Consider the following 13,657-nt stretch of genomic DNA (forward strand, 5'->3'; position numbering starts at 1 on the left):
AGTATGTCATTGTAGATTTGCTCCTAAAATTCCTGATTATTGAATCTCCTACAACTAGTGTTCTTATCTCAGGTGCGATCGGAGCAGAATGCCGCTGTCTAGTCGGCCTTGAGCCTCTGTTCCATGCAGAGTTAGCTGCTGAGTCATGCGATCTCTGTCTGACTGCATTTGGGGATTCTTCACCCATATTACTCAGTACTTCATATCTGTTCTCAAGCTGTATTTGAGTCCGAGCTGTATTTGGGGTAGAGGACGCTAATGCGGCAGCATATGATCTGACCCCACGAGTACCCTTTGGTCTCGCACCTTGTTTATGCCAATGCTCATTTTCAACAGCTTTAATCTGTTTTTCAGTGCTCGAAATAGTGGTAGGAATAGATTTATGGGACTCACCGGCTATTTGCTGTGAGCGTCCACAATGACGCTGCAGTTCTGGTTGGATCGCAAGTAACTTTGTTTCAAGAACTGCAATCTTTTGTAGAAGTTTGTGGCAGTTTGTACAGCAGTGAGAATCTGAATTAATCCGATCCAGAGGCATTTTCACAGCCGTGTTTTCCCGTCTCAGGAATGTGAGCAGCTGATAGCTGGTGGCGGGAGGATTGTTTAGACGATAATTCCCCTCTTGTTAGTAAAGCTATATTCCAGAAAGTTTGTAGAATCGATGCTGATCTTCAAGCTGTGTCGTTTGAGCACTGTGCTGATAGGCTCAAGTTAAAATTAGGGTTTAAGATATAAAAGCAAGTGAGCAGAGAGCGGAGCAGTAGGCAAAGACGTCCGAACAGTAGCGAAGCAGGAAGTGAAGAATGTCACTTAAGCAATATTTTTTGTTGATTGTCTACAGAACAAACCACTATTATACAATGATTTGCCTGATTACCCTAACTTGCCTAATTAACGTAGTTAAGCCTTTAAATTTCACTTTAAGCTGAATACTAATATCTTGAAAAATATCTAGTAAAATATTTTGTGCTGTCATCATGGCAAAGATAAAAGTTCCCTCCATTGAACTCTCCAAAAAATAGATATTAAACAGAACTTGGGGAAAAAATGTTAAATAACTTAAAATGAACAGGAGCTAATAATCTGACTTCAACTGTGCTCAGATATGTGCTTTAATGCTGAAGATTAAAATCACAGACCTTTTGTGTTTAGAGAACTCCATAGTGGGTAGATAGTTCATCACAGCAATGTAGACAAACTGCTGAGCGTCAGCGATCACACTGACGATAGACTGAAGATCGGGAGTCCGGCCTTCAGCACACAGTGAAGGAGGAGAGCTCTGTGAAGGAGAAACACACTGCTTTTTAACCCGATGTGATTTGCTCAAATTAACTACTCTTTACTTTTGTTTTTGCCCCATTGACCTCCATTATAATGTAATTTTTTGGATAGCAAAGCCAAGACATCATATAACCATGCATTCTTCAGTAGCTATCTTTCCATTGACCTATTTTTATGCTCATTTTGTATATGCGCATCAAAAACGGTTGACGGAAACACCAAGATGCACATTATTTTTGAAAAGCACATAAAAAAATTATGCACATAATTTTATTTACCAAATTATGGTAAATAAACATAATAATATTAAATATTACATAATAATATTTACCAAACAAATTCCAGTATGCGCATTAAAAACGTCTTTATATAGTATTATTTAAAGACTTTTATATTATATAGACTTTTTATTACATATATATATTATATAATATCAAAAGAGATCATGTGATAGTAAAAATATGTGTGAAGGAACAAACCAGCAGGCTGAGCACACTGTAAAACATCTGAAACACCGTAATGCTTTCAGTATTAGAGTTATTGTATTATTAATTACCTCCAGAACTGTCAAGAGCGTCTGTGCTCCGAGTTTCACACCCTCAAACGCCACCACGCGTTCATTGCGTGTCAGCATTTGTCTTCTGATGCGCAATTAATTTATTAAATAAAGAAAAGATTCACGCAGCATCTCCTACCACATCAAATTCTACTTAGTTAATCAGGCGCCAGTTAATCAGGAAGTGACGATTTTGACTTTATTCGTACGTCTTTCATGCGATATTCCAGTTTTACGCATACATTTAATTGCCATTTTTGAATGGAAACATAGCTAATGTTGGTGGTTTTCCCTGTTGAGAAGATGTAAAATTAGTAATCTTTACTGTTGATCATCAATTAGCATGATTAACCCTTTAGATAGGCCTGTGCGAAAAGGTTTCTGGCTTTTATATGGAGTTCTATGCAGTATAACAGCAGTTTATAGTGTGTGTGCATAAATAGACTTACTATGTTTACTATGTTCTGAGAGCTGAGCTGCTTATTTTGATTTTCTCAGACATAAGTGTATAAAGGTCTCTCTCTTTCACACACAGTATACTCTATATAAAAGCCAGAAACTGCAGCTGATGTCAAAATGACAAATTCAACCTCTTCCCAACAGGTAAAAACACCAACAATAAAGAATGCATGATTGTGTCATGGCTTTGCAAACAAAAAAAATGTCATTATAGTTAAGTTTTTTTCCAATATATGTGTCAAAATAAGATTTCTGTTCAAAAATCATTCCATTTGCTGAAACAGATAGACAATTGTGGCCAAATATAGACTCAAAATCACCCCAGAGTGCATGAAAACATCCCTGACAGCACACAAGGGTTAACTTCCCCAAAACACCATCGAAAACTGCAACTGCTAGTGTAAACAATACCACATTAAGGAACAACATAAAACACAAAAAACTCCAAAGGCACTGACAGGAATACAGACAGTGTTACAGTAAATCTCTGAATTATTTTAGTCATTGGGTTGGGTGGTCTTACTGATAGATAGACGCTGGCACTGGTCCCGTTGAGTGACAGCTGCATTGGTGTGTCCTTATTATACAGGGTGGAGTATTTGTTGGGCCAGTGTGAAGGAACGGTCTTGGTCTGATTCAGGTACCAGTAAGCCTCAAAGATCTTGCCAAGATCCTCAGCAAGACAACTGCAGTCATACACAACTGCGCCCAACTCCTTTACCTGCGCTTATGAAACGGACACAACACACACAATAACATGTGAAATGTGTGAAGAATTGGTGCACTTTCTGTACAACATACACCTGCAACTGTTTAACCCTTTCTATCACACCGGTGTGATTAAAACGTTCAGAACGCTCAAGTTATATTGAGGGGCATAGAAAGATATTTATTTAGCAGTGTTTATCAATGTGGTTTATCAATTTAGCAGCGTTTTCAAACATATATATTATTTTAGGTTTCATATTTATATTTAAAGCATATTTATTTTAGGTTTTAAATATACTTAACTTCTAGCAAAACATAACATCTACCTAACCATATGGCATTTAAAGGTTATAGGAATTAACTGAAGCACAACTGATGAAATAAAAACATGACAGACCTGTGTTAGTGACCTCCAGTCCATGTTTGCACTTCCTATATAAATGTGCTTCTTATCCACGATCCAGAACTTGGTATGCAGCACACCTGTTGTGAGCTCTCGCATGTTCACCATTCGCACATCAGCTCCTGCGAGAAGCAAAACATCATTCACAGAGCATTCTGAGGGTGTGTTTTTTTAATGATAAGGTGCATCCAAAATCGCATACTTACACTATTTATACAACAAAATGGCATAGAACAGAGCAAAAGAAGTGCATTCACACTGAAATATTCTTGTTATTTATAAAAGAATAAGTGCACTTTAAATGTTACAATGATGCACCGTTTCAACCGTTAAAAATAAGTTATAATGTTGGACACTTTGTGCACTCAATGGCATTCATATACTATGCTGTTGAGTGTGCAAGTGCATAGTGCATACTGTGCCATTTGGGACGCAGTGACACTTTACAATAAGGTTCCATTAGTTAAAGGTTTTAACCAAAGTTGTGCTTGTTAACTTTAGTTAATGCACTCTGAGTTAACATGAACTATTGGTAAAACTTTAGTTTAAGTACTAATTCTCACTATTAAACAGTGGTTTATTACCTGCCTATTATTAAAATATTGGCTGTTTATTAGTACTTAATCAGTGTATTATTACTAATAAGCATCAAAATAGGTGGCATAGTTTGAGGCAAAAGTCATAGTTAAAGGGCACATAGTTTACCTCTTTTTTATGATTTAATATTAATATTATGGTTCTTCTGAGTGTGCCAGTTTAGGTTCAGTTTAACACACAATTCAGATTTTTTTATTATAATGTGTTAAAAAGAGTCATGTTGGGGGCGTGTCCACAGTTCACTGATTTAGGGGTGTGTTGCTTCACATGTAAATTAGTTTCGGCTTCCCGCCCAACGAAACAAGGGGGCGGAGCCAAGAGCTCACCCACTCTGTGTTTGCAACAGAGGCAGACTGAGAGAAGCAGGAGTGAGAGGATCCGCATCCAGTCCGCATCCAAGCAGAAAGTACAAAATCATTTGTGTCTTTGTACAGTTTTACAGCCAACTGTGTGCTAGTTTCAAGTGCCGAGCTTGTACACAGAAACTAATAACCACGCACACTGAATTAACTTTGACTGAGGCACCGGATGCGCCGCTTGAAGCTGCGACACGGCACACCAGACACTCTCTGTGGCGCGGCAGAAACATGAAGTGTCCCGAATCGTCGCACGACGCATTTTAGAATTCTAAACATAGGTTTCTATCAGGGTACACACAACAGCACTTCAAGTCTGCAGCGGTCCGCGGCGCCCAGCCGTCGACTTGAGTGTACCCTGATAGAAACCGATGTTTAGAATTCTAAAACGCATGCTAGTTAAGATCACAGGGAGCTTCTGGGATCGCAAGAAATGCAAACGACTGAAGTATAAGGTAGACTCAATGAGAAGTACACATGTTTGCAAACCTACCTAAAGATACAACCAATAATTCAGATTAGAGCGATAATGTGGAGAATATTGCTCTTTTGTTGAGCCCAATGAGCCTTGCATCTAAAAATAGAGCAAGGGTGTTCCTTTAGTGATATCGCTTCAACTCACGCTGAAAATGGCGGACGTGAATCAACAAACTGAGGATATGATGACGCGCCTGTTAATCAATATTGGTGGGCGGGGGGACCGCTCTCCTACGTAAAGTTGCGGTCGGTCTGAAAACCGCTCCAACTGGTCCACCGTTTCTTATGTTGTTAAATTGAAAAAAAAAGCACTGGGTGTGCTTATATCACCCCAATATGACGGTCTATACACCATACAGTCACATATGTCTGTCCAAACAGCTTGAAAAGTTGATTTTTTACCATACGTGCCCTTTAATGGTTTATTGTACAACACTAAGTAACAATTCCCACTATTTACTACTAGGTTATTACCTTAAAGTAGGATCTTTTTCAACTACTACCTTAATACCCAAGCAGTAAATTATGAGTTAAATAAGCAAAATGTCTTAGTTAACGATTTGTTAAAAGCAAAAATTGTGCCTTGAAATAAAATATATGACCATTAATATTACCAAAGATGAATAAATACTGTAATGTAATTTAAACGTATCATTGAGATGAACTGAATATTATGAAACATATTAATAAATGAATTCTTCATTGTTTGATCATGTTAATTAATACATTAATTAATGGAACGTTAATATAAAGTACTATCATTTATTTCTATGTAATGTTATTTGGTAACACTTTACAATAAGGTTGTATTAGTTAATGTTACTTAATTTACTATTAACTAGCACTAACAAACAATGAAAATGCATTTATTAAAGTATTTGTTCATGCTAGTTAATGAAAATACAGTTATTTATTGTTAGTTCATGTTAACTCACAGTGCACTGACTAATGTTATCAAACATGAATTTGGATGTTACTAATGCATTAGTAAACGTTGAACTACGACTAACAAAATCCTGTACAAGAATTAGTATTCAGAATAATTAGTTGATGTTAATGAATACATTAAATAACGAAATTGTCTATTGTATTGTTCATTGTAAAGTGTGACCGTTCTTTATATTTGCCCATTAAATACCACAATGTCACACATAGACTTACCGTGAGAGCTCAGGAAGTTAATGTCCTCCATAGTTTTTTTTTCTGCTGGTTTATCGACAGCAATTCGAACATACGCTTTGCTTGAGAGCTTCCCTAATTTCTTCAGAATCTGCTGCCCCTATTGGACGAACACATCACCTGGGTAAGAAGTCACTAATGCCGTGTATTATTCAGTAACAATTCAGAGCACATCCCATCAGACCTGATAAGCAGTGGGCTCTTGTGTTTGTGTGTCAGCGTTGGTCAGAGTCCAGTAGAAGGAGGCGATGTCCAGACTGGACTGAGTAGCAGATATGAGGTTCAGCCAGGCATCATAAATGGACTGGTGAGTGACAGAGGAGTTAAACACCACATCCTCTGGGATGCTCTCCACTAAAACAATCCTACAGATCAGACATCACATGTGTTAGGGAATATGAATGTTTCAAATCATCTGCACTGCAATTTTCATCAAACAGACTGTCCAGGAGTTTTTATATCAGCAGCTTAACACGACAGATTTGCTGCTTATTAATAGTTAATAAGTGGAGTCTTTCACATATTTGGTGATGATCATGATGATGAATTTTTATTTAATGCCATGTCAGCAACAAAGGCTATTTTTATAGCAAGAACATTTCATTAGTAAATAAGATACATACATAAATTAGATAATAACTTTTTTAATTCATGGTAAAAATAAAAATCCTGGTGACACTTTGCTGAACATATCCTTAAGAAAGAGCATTTCATAAAAAAAGTCTTTTGCAGTCATTAAAAGCAGGACAGTCCAGTGAAATGTGTGGTTTTTTTTTTTTTTTTTTTTTACATATTTAGAGCTTTAAAAGCTGAATACTTGTATGGAGTACGTCATATATATCCAGGGCTTTACATTAACTTTTATCACCAGTCACTGTGGCTAGTAGATTTCCAACATTACTAGCCACTCGCAATTTTCACTAGCCACACATTTGTTGTTGGGAAAATATATTTATATGCATAAATGTTGCTAAAATTACTTGATTTAGATTTTGTGTCATGTCCACATGCCTCCTCTTTCATTTCACTTTTTGTGTGTGTGTTGTGTATGAGCTTGCTCAATGTGCATGATCAAATGGGTTGCGTCACACTGCAATTAGTTTTCACTTCACACGACCTTTCAGGGCTCAAAATTAAGGATTTGTCCTATTTATCTCGGACCACACTAAAAATAAATAAATAAATAAATATTTCTCTTAAATGAGCTCTTGAAAGCAGCAGGAGTGTGGGTGCTGTGTTTTTTCTCAACAAATTCATTAAAAGTTTAAATGTGAAACCATGTACTACGGTAAACCTCATTTAACAGCGGATCACTATAAAACACTAGAAAACATATGGGTGTTAATAGTGCCAAAAAAGCATGTAGTAAAACAGTCCTAATTAATATTTTGACACTAATCAAACAATCAAAATGATAAAAAAATCATTAAAACATTTCATCACGTACAGTTTAAAGATTATAAATAAATGAGCACTTTTCTTCAACAAATCTGTAATTTTGCACTACTGTCTGAATGTAGTAAAATACCCACAAATATGAAAATGAGAATCGGTCGAATTGCTGTAACCTGGCTCAGAATATGATTGTAGTAAATCCAAGTTGCTTTTTTTTTTAAATAATAAATGCCAGGGGCATTGCTAGACTTAAAGCTCTACTCTTTTTTATTAAAAAAAAAAAAAAAAATTATATATATATATATATATATATATATATATATATATATATATTTTTTTTTTTTTTTTTTTCACACGCGGAGATGCGTCAGTTTGCTTTTTGATTAAACGCATTGCTTTCACCAGCGTTGGTTCGGTTGCACATAGAGAATAACGTCTTTATTTCGGAATTACCACTCTTAATAAATACACTTGCATATGAAGTAAATCATATCTCAATGCATTTACTGGGGCACTGGAGATTTTTACTGGGGCACGTGCCCCAGTAAATTGGCTCTAGCGACGCCCCTGATAAATGCTACAAAATTCACATTATAAGAATATCTGATGTGCTCAGCAAAGAAGGCACTATTTTTTAACTTGAGCATACCAAGTAACAAGTGCTGGATTTGGTTGGTTTAATAAGTGGTGAGGTGAGCATCTATACCTGCAGGGGTCCGTGCATGTTTCTCTGATTAGCACACGCTCCTGCTGTACAGGTGATTTGGAGGAGGAGGAGGAGGAGGAGGAGGAGGATTTGGCCATTGGAACAAGCAACGTTTGGAGTGACAGGAGGATCAACAAGACTGTGGTTATACATGTGAGGATGATCAGACACCTGTAATACTAAACATAGAGGATATACAGTCAACATTGCTGAAAGCTGAAACTTTACAGAAACATTCTGGAGACACCAAAGACTTATATTACATCTTGTAAAAGGGGTAAAATAGGCCTTTAATACCTTTTGTGAGCTGTGATGTCCTTCTGCTCTGCTCAGCTCCACGTCAACCATCTTAAGCAAAACGTAAAATAAAAAACAATCATGGATAATCATACATATTGAGTTGTATTTGCAGATACGTTTGTAAAGCACTGAGCATGTGATTCTTAAACAACGCATAAATTTAAACAGCATCACAACTCTAAATCATTTAAATGAAGAAATTAATACTTGTTGAATATAGACTAACAGTCAAAGATTTGGAATCAGTAAGATTTTATTTTAATAAAAGCATTATTTTGCTCACAATGGCTGCATTTAATTATTATTGTAATTATTGCAATATTAGATAACAGTTATTTTCTCGAATGTAGTTTAAAATTGTATTATTAATTCTTATAGTTTAAAGCTGTATTTTAAGCACAATTAGTCTTCAGAGTCACATAATCCTTCAAATATTGCAGTATCAGGATCTGCTTAAGAAGAATTATTGTTATTGTTAAATTTATTGTGGTCAGTTTGGGAAAATGATACAATTTTATTCATAATCATTACATCATATTATTACCATTGCATTACATTATTAATTTATTATCGTTCATTTATCAATCTCAGAACCATTAAAAAATGTATTTTCTTTCATTCATCACAATAAATTGTTAAAGCGTCAAAGTTAATACATTTATGATGTAGACAAAATATTTTGAACTTCCTTTTTATTAAAGAATCCTAAAAGTAAAATGTATACTTTCACCACATAATTGGAGGACGATTCTCGTTAAGTGGAAACAAACATCTAACCTTCAAATAACAGATATTTTTTGTATTTAAAGCTGGAAAAAATAGGGTTTTCATTAAGAGAGTTTAAAAAAAAAACATGGAAACCTTTGTTGAATTACATTGACACTATTGATCTTGAAGCAGAAGAGGAATGAAGCCTTGTATTATTATTATTGTTGTTTATTTTTCATTGTATTATTATTATTTAATGTTATTTAACTCTTACATAGTTTTTATGGTCATTATTTCTTTGTTGTGAAAAAGCAGAACAGTCTGTTATTTAATTTAGTATGTATACGACATTGTACCTGCACAAAATGTTAATAAATAAATATATATATATATATATATATATATATATATATATATATATATATATATATATATACATATATATATATACATATATATATATATACATATATATATATATATATACGTATATACATATATATATATACATATATATATATATACATATATATATATACATATATATATATACATATATATATATATACATATATATATATATATATATATATATATATATATATATATATATATATATATATATATATATATATATTTAGCAAAAAAAAAGTAAATGGTATCACAGTTTCCACGATACTATGAAGCAAGACAAAAATAATTCAATGCTGATCAATTTAAAAATCATTATTAGTGATTTTGTACCAATAATAATGTATCATAACTGAACAGCAAATCATCCTATTACGCTGATTTCTGAAGGATCGTGTGACACTGAAGACCGAATTAATGATGAAGAAAAGTCAGCTTTGAATCACGGGAATAAATAAAATTTGAAATCACATTCAACTCCATTTAAATTTGCAATAATATTACACAATTTAACCATTTTTCTGTATTTTTGATCAGCCTTAATGAGCAGAATCGCCTTTTAAAACATAAATAAATCGAAACTTTTGACTAATAGTGTATAACCTACCTTTTCGTATGGTGTATCAGATTTCATTCTGTCAACAGTCAGCAGCACATTCAGAAGAAATAAAAAAGGCAATCCTAAAAAAACACAAGAAGAGTCAGTTCAGCTGTGTTCATGTAGCATGTAGACTGGGTGGTAAACATTTGTGCACATTCATGTACGCCGCCATTCATTGTTCCCTCATGTGTCCGGCATTTCTATAGACACAGGCCCTTTTTGCCAGCTCATTATCCAAAAAGAGCCAGACGTCAGCATTAGTGGCCAACAACCTGGTGACAGAGCCACGGGTCTTGATGAGCTTGGCAAATCTCTCACACGCATTCTGGCAAGTCATCTGACCTAAAAGTGGAAGTGCTTTTGAAGATGGAAGGAGAATGAAGAAATGCAGATGCTGAGCAGGTTTTGAGAGTCACATGACAGGCTTCCTGATTGTAACGTGATAGTTATGGTGCTTTCTGGAGGAAGCGCAAGAAATTGAACTCTCATTTATTCATGTGTGAATGGATGCATTGTGTTCGAACCATTTTAGTATGGTTAACCCTACTGTATCATTCATATTTAATGCATGAATTATAAAGGAAACATGATAGAAAAACAAGACTCGGCATGCATATCAACATGATCACAACTTAACTGAACAAACCTGTTGCATGCACTCAATCTACTACATTCCTTCGGTCATCTGACTGACAGTTTTCAGTTGACTTTGGTTCATGTGTTTTGATGTGAAATGTATTTATTTATGTTTTAATGCCAAATCAGCAGCATTGGCTATATTCATGGCAAAACCTATACTACATATACAATATATAACATGCAATCATATCAGTTTCTTAATAAACATTAATTGTACAAACAACCTACAAATAACAACACTAAAAAGAGTCATATACAATGTTTTAGTTTGATTAATTGATAAATATTCTAAAATTCCTCCAGAAATCCATCCTTTTTAAACATTTCCTTTAAAATATTTCCTGAATAAACACGTTCTCTAATATCATTTAAGTTTAAAGCTTTACTAATCCCCTTGGGGCAATTCATTCTGACATGGCGGTGCTTCACATATAACAAGAATGACACACTTAATAACAATAAACCCAAACGCTTACACCAAGTACATTTATGATAACAATTATGATAACAAATAACAAATTCAATAACAATAATAATTTATATAAAAAATAAGACAAAACTAATTAGTAATTAATATTAATAATAAAACATTGATTAAAAATACACATATTAAAATATGTTTTATCGTCAAAATATTCTTTTACAAATCACAAATTGATTTTACTAAACTGGTGTTTACTTCTTTTATAATAAGATATAATCATCATCAGAATTGCATCGCAGTCTTGAGTTTTGGTTTAATAAAAATAATTTAGACATTATTGGAATCTGTATGCAGGTCTGCTACGGTGATAAAATCTATAGACTATTTCAATGTGTTGATGCCATTGGCCCATGAACGTTACCTGCTTGTTGTCAAAATATTTCATAACTGTAATATAAGACAATTCAAGAATAATTTAACGTTAAAACAGCTATCATAACATCATTTATCAATATGTAGACCTTTCTGACATTCCTGAAGCTATGGAAATTAAAAAAGTAAAACAGGAAATACATTAGGACCACTGTTATTGTTTACATGCTACAAAATGGTCTATATGGTTTGTTAGTAAAATAAATAAATAAAAATAAATAAATAAATAACATTATATATATATATATATATATATATATATATATATATATATATTTATTTATTTTTTTATTGTTATTTTTTTATTAAATTACATTAATGTAATGCATAATAAAGACAAAGTTTGAAATTTTAAAACAAAGTTTGAAACTTGTTAAATAAATTGTTAACAAGTGGTTTTTAATAACATCGAAGATGCCATCATAATAATATCATTGTAACATGGAAAAAATTACTTATCTTGAATCAAATGAGTGAAATCTTTTACTGATTTTTAATCAAGTAAACATAAGAATTAAGTTCATATTTTTAATATTTTAAGATTTACTATTAGAATTATTATTATAAAAATAATAATTTTATTGCATTGTAGTTTTAAGTTTAGATAAAAAAAATAATTTAGACATTATTGGAATCTATAGGTATATTCAGGTCTGCTATGGTCATAAAATCTATATGATTTGCTTGAAATTTTGGATTAGAAAGATGAAAGTAGTATTTTCATATAAAACACAATCAAGTTTTTGTATTATTTATTATTGTATTGTATGTATTATTTACCTCGAAACCTCAAAAAAACATTTTTTCAGAGAAGATATAAATAATGCGACCTTCAGTCTACACATCATGAATATTAAACATAAATTATATATCAAATATGATTCTAAACACTGACATTTTTAAATTAATTTGTCCAAATAAGCATTCACGTTTTAAAGATTTTTAAAATGTAATTTTGTAAATACAAATACGTTTGAAATTTTAAAACAAAGTTAGAAACTTGTTAAATAAATTGTTAACAAGTGGCTTTTGATAAAATTGAAGATGCTATCAAAAATATAAATCATTGTAACAGAAAGAATAACTTAGCTCATCTGAACCTGGTTTGTTTCGGTTTGGATAGCCTTTAAAGTGTGCAGTTAACCTCAAAACATAACATACACACTTCGTTAACATTGTAATACTGTAGTATCGTATGAAAATTGACTGATAATCTGTATCTTTAATCCTAGTGAGCTATGGTAACCCAGATAATATACCGCGCCTATGCAATGGTCCCTGGAAAGACAACTCGTTAGGGTTTGACACACAACCCTAGTCTATTTTTGTTAGGTAAGTGTACTTACTGTACATCTAACAAAACACTCTTTCATGGTTGGCACATAGTGAATGTACAAACAACCCTTTGTCAACATAACACAAACGTAAAGAAAGCAAATGTGTACAAAAACAACAACAACGTTAAGTTACCTGTGATCAATCCGCTTCTAATATGTAACAAAGCAGACCATCCTGTCTGAGGAACTGCGGTATCTCTCCTATCAAGGAGCTCAATTTACACACGAAAACAACGGCTCTCTGTTGAAAACAACGAGGTGAATGTTCGTAAACACTGAGCAATTCACTGTTTGCAGAGTAAACTACTGTCCTGCTTCAGTTACTAGCGAGTGCACCGACCGACTGTAGAAAGAGAGCGTAAGATCACGTGACTACGTTTTAAGTAACCTATGAGGAAAAGCCATGAGCGTGACGTAGGTGGTAGGAATTCACTTCAGTGTGATCAAGGTTTGTTTACGTTAGTGAAAATGGTTATTTCTTGTATTGTTAGCAGCTTTATTTTTTCATTATTATTTCCCTCTGGTTCTGTACATTTAATTTCGTAGCACATAATATGACATTAGCAACACTGCTTAAGCTAAACTACGTTGCTGTATATTTACATTTTTAAAATTCATACAGGCTACTAACTACAATAGCTAACTTATATGATAATTAGGAACCAGAAACGTTATATCACCTTTTAGA

The 13,657-nt window shown here is 33.4% G+C and overlaps 1 protein-coding gene across 1 annotated transcript in view; it reads right to left on the minus strand.

Moving 5' to 3' along the window:
- The window catches only part of pld3 (phospholipase D family, member 3), a 28,141-nt gene extending 14,829 nt beyond the window's left edge, over positions 1–13,312 (minus strand). The window contains exons 1-9 of the mRNA XM_056478165.1: positions 13,103–13,312; positions 10,144–10,217; positions 8,415–8,465; positions 8,118–8,296; positions 6,201–6,381; positions 5,999–6,116; positions 3,402–3,529; positions 2,820–3,017; positions 1,140–1,279 (exon numbers count right to left, since the gene is read on the minus strand). Coding sequence (XP_056334140.1) covers positions 1,140–1,279; positions 2,820–3,017; positions 3,402–3,529; positions 5,999–6,116; positions 6,201–6,381; positions 8,118–8,296; positions 8,415–8,465; positions 10,144–10,170 — 1,022 coding nt within the window. The 5' untranslated portion in view covers positions 10,171–10,217; positions 13,103–13,312. The remainder of the gene's footprint in view (positions 1–1,139; positions 1,280–2,819; positions 3,018–3,401; positions 3,530–5,998; positions 6,117–6,200; positions 6,382–8,117; positions 8,297–8,414; positions 8,466–10,143; positions 10,218–13,102) is intronic.
- Between the last annotated feature and the right edge of the window lie 345 nt (positions 13,313–13,657).

Source organism: Danio aesculapii, chromosome 18, assembly GCF_903798145.1.
Source record: "Danio aesculapii chromosome 18, fDanAes4.1, whole genome shotgun sequence".
NCBI classification, from domain to species: Eukaryota; Metazoa; Chordata; class Actinopteri; order Cypriniformes; family Danionidae; genus Danio; species Danio aesculapii.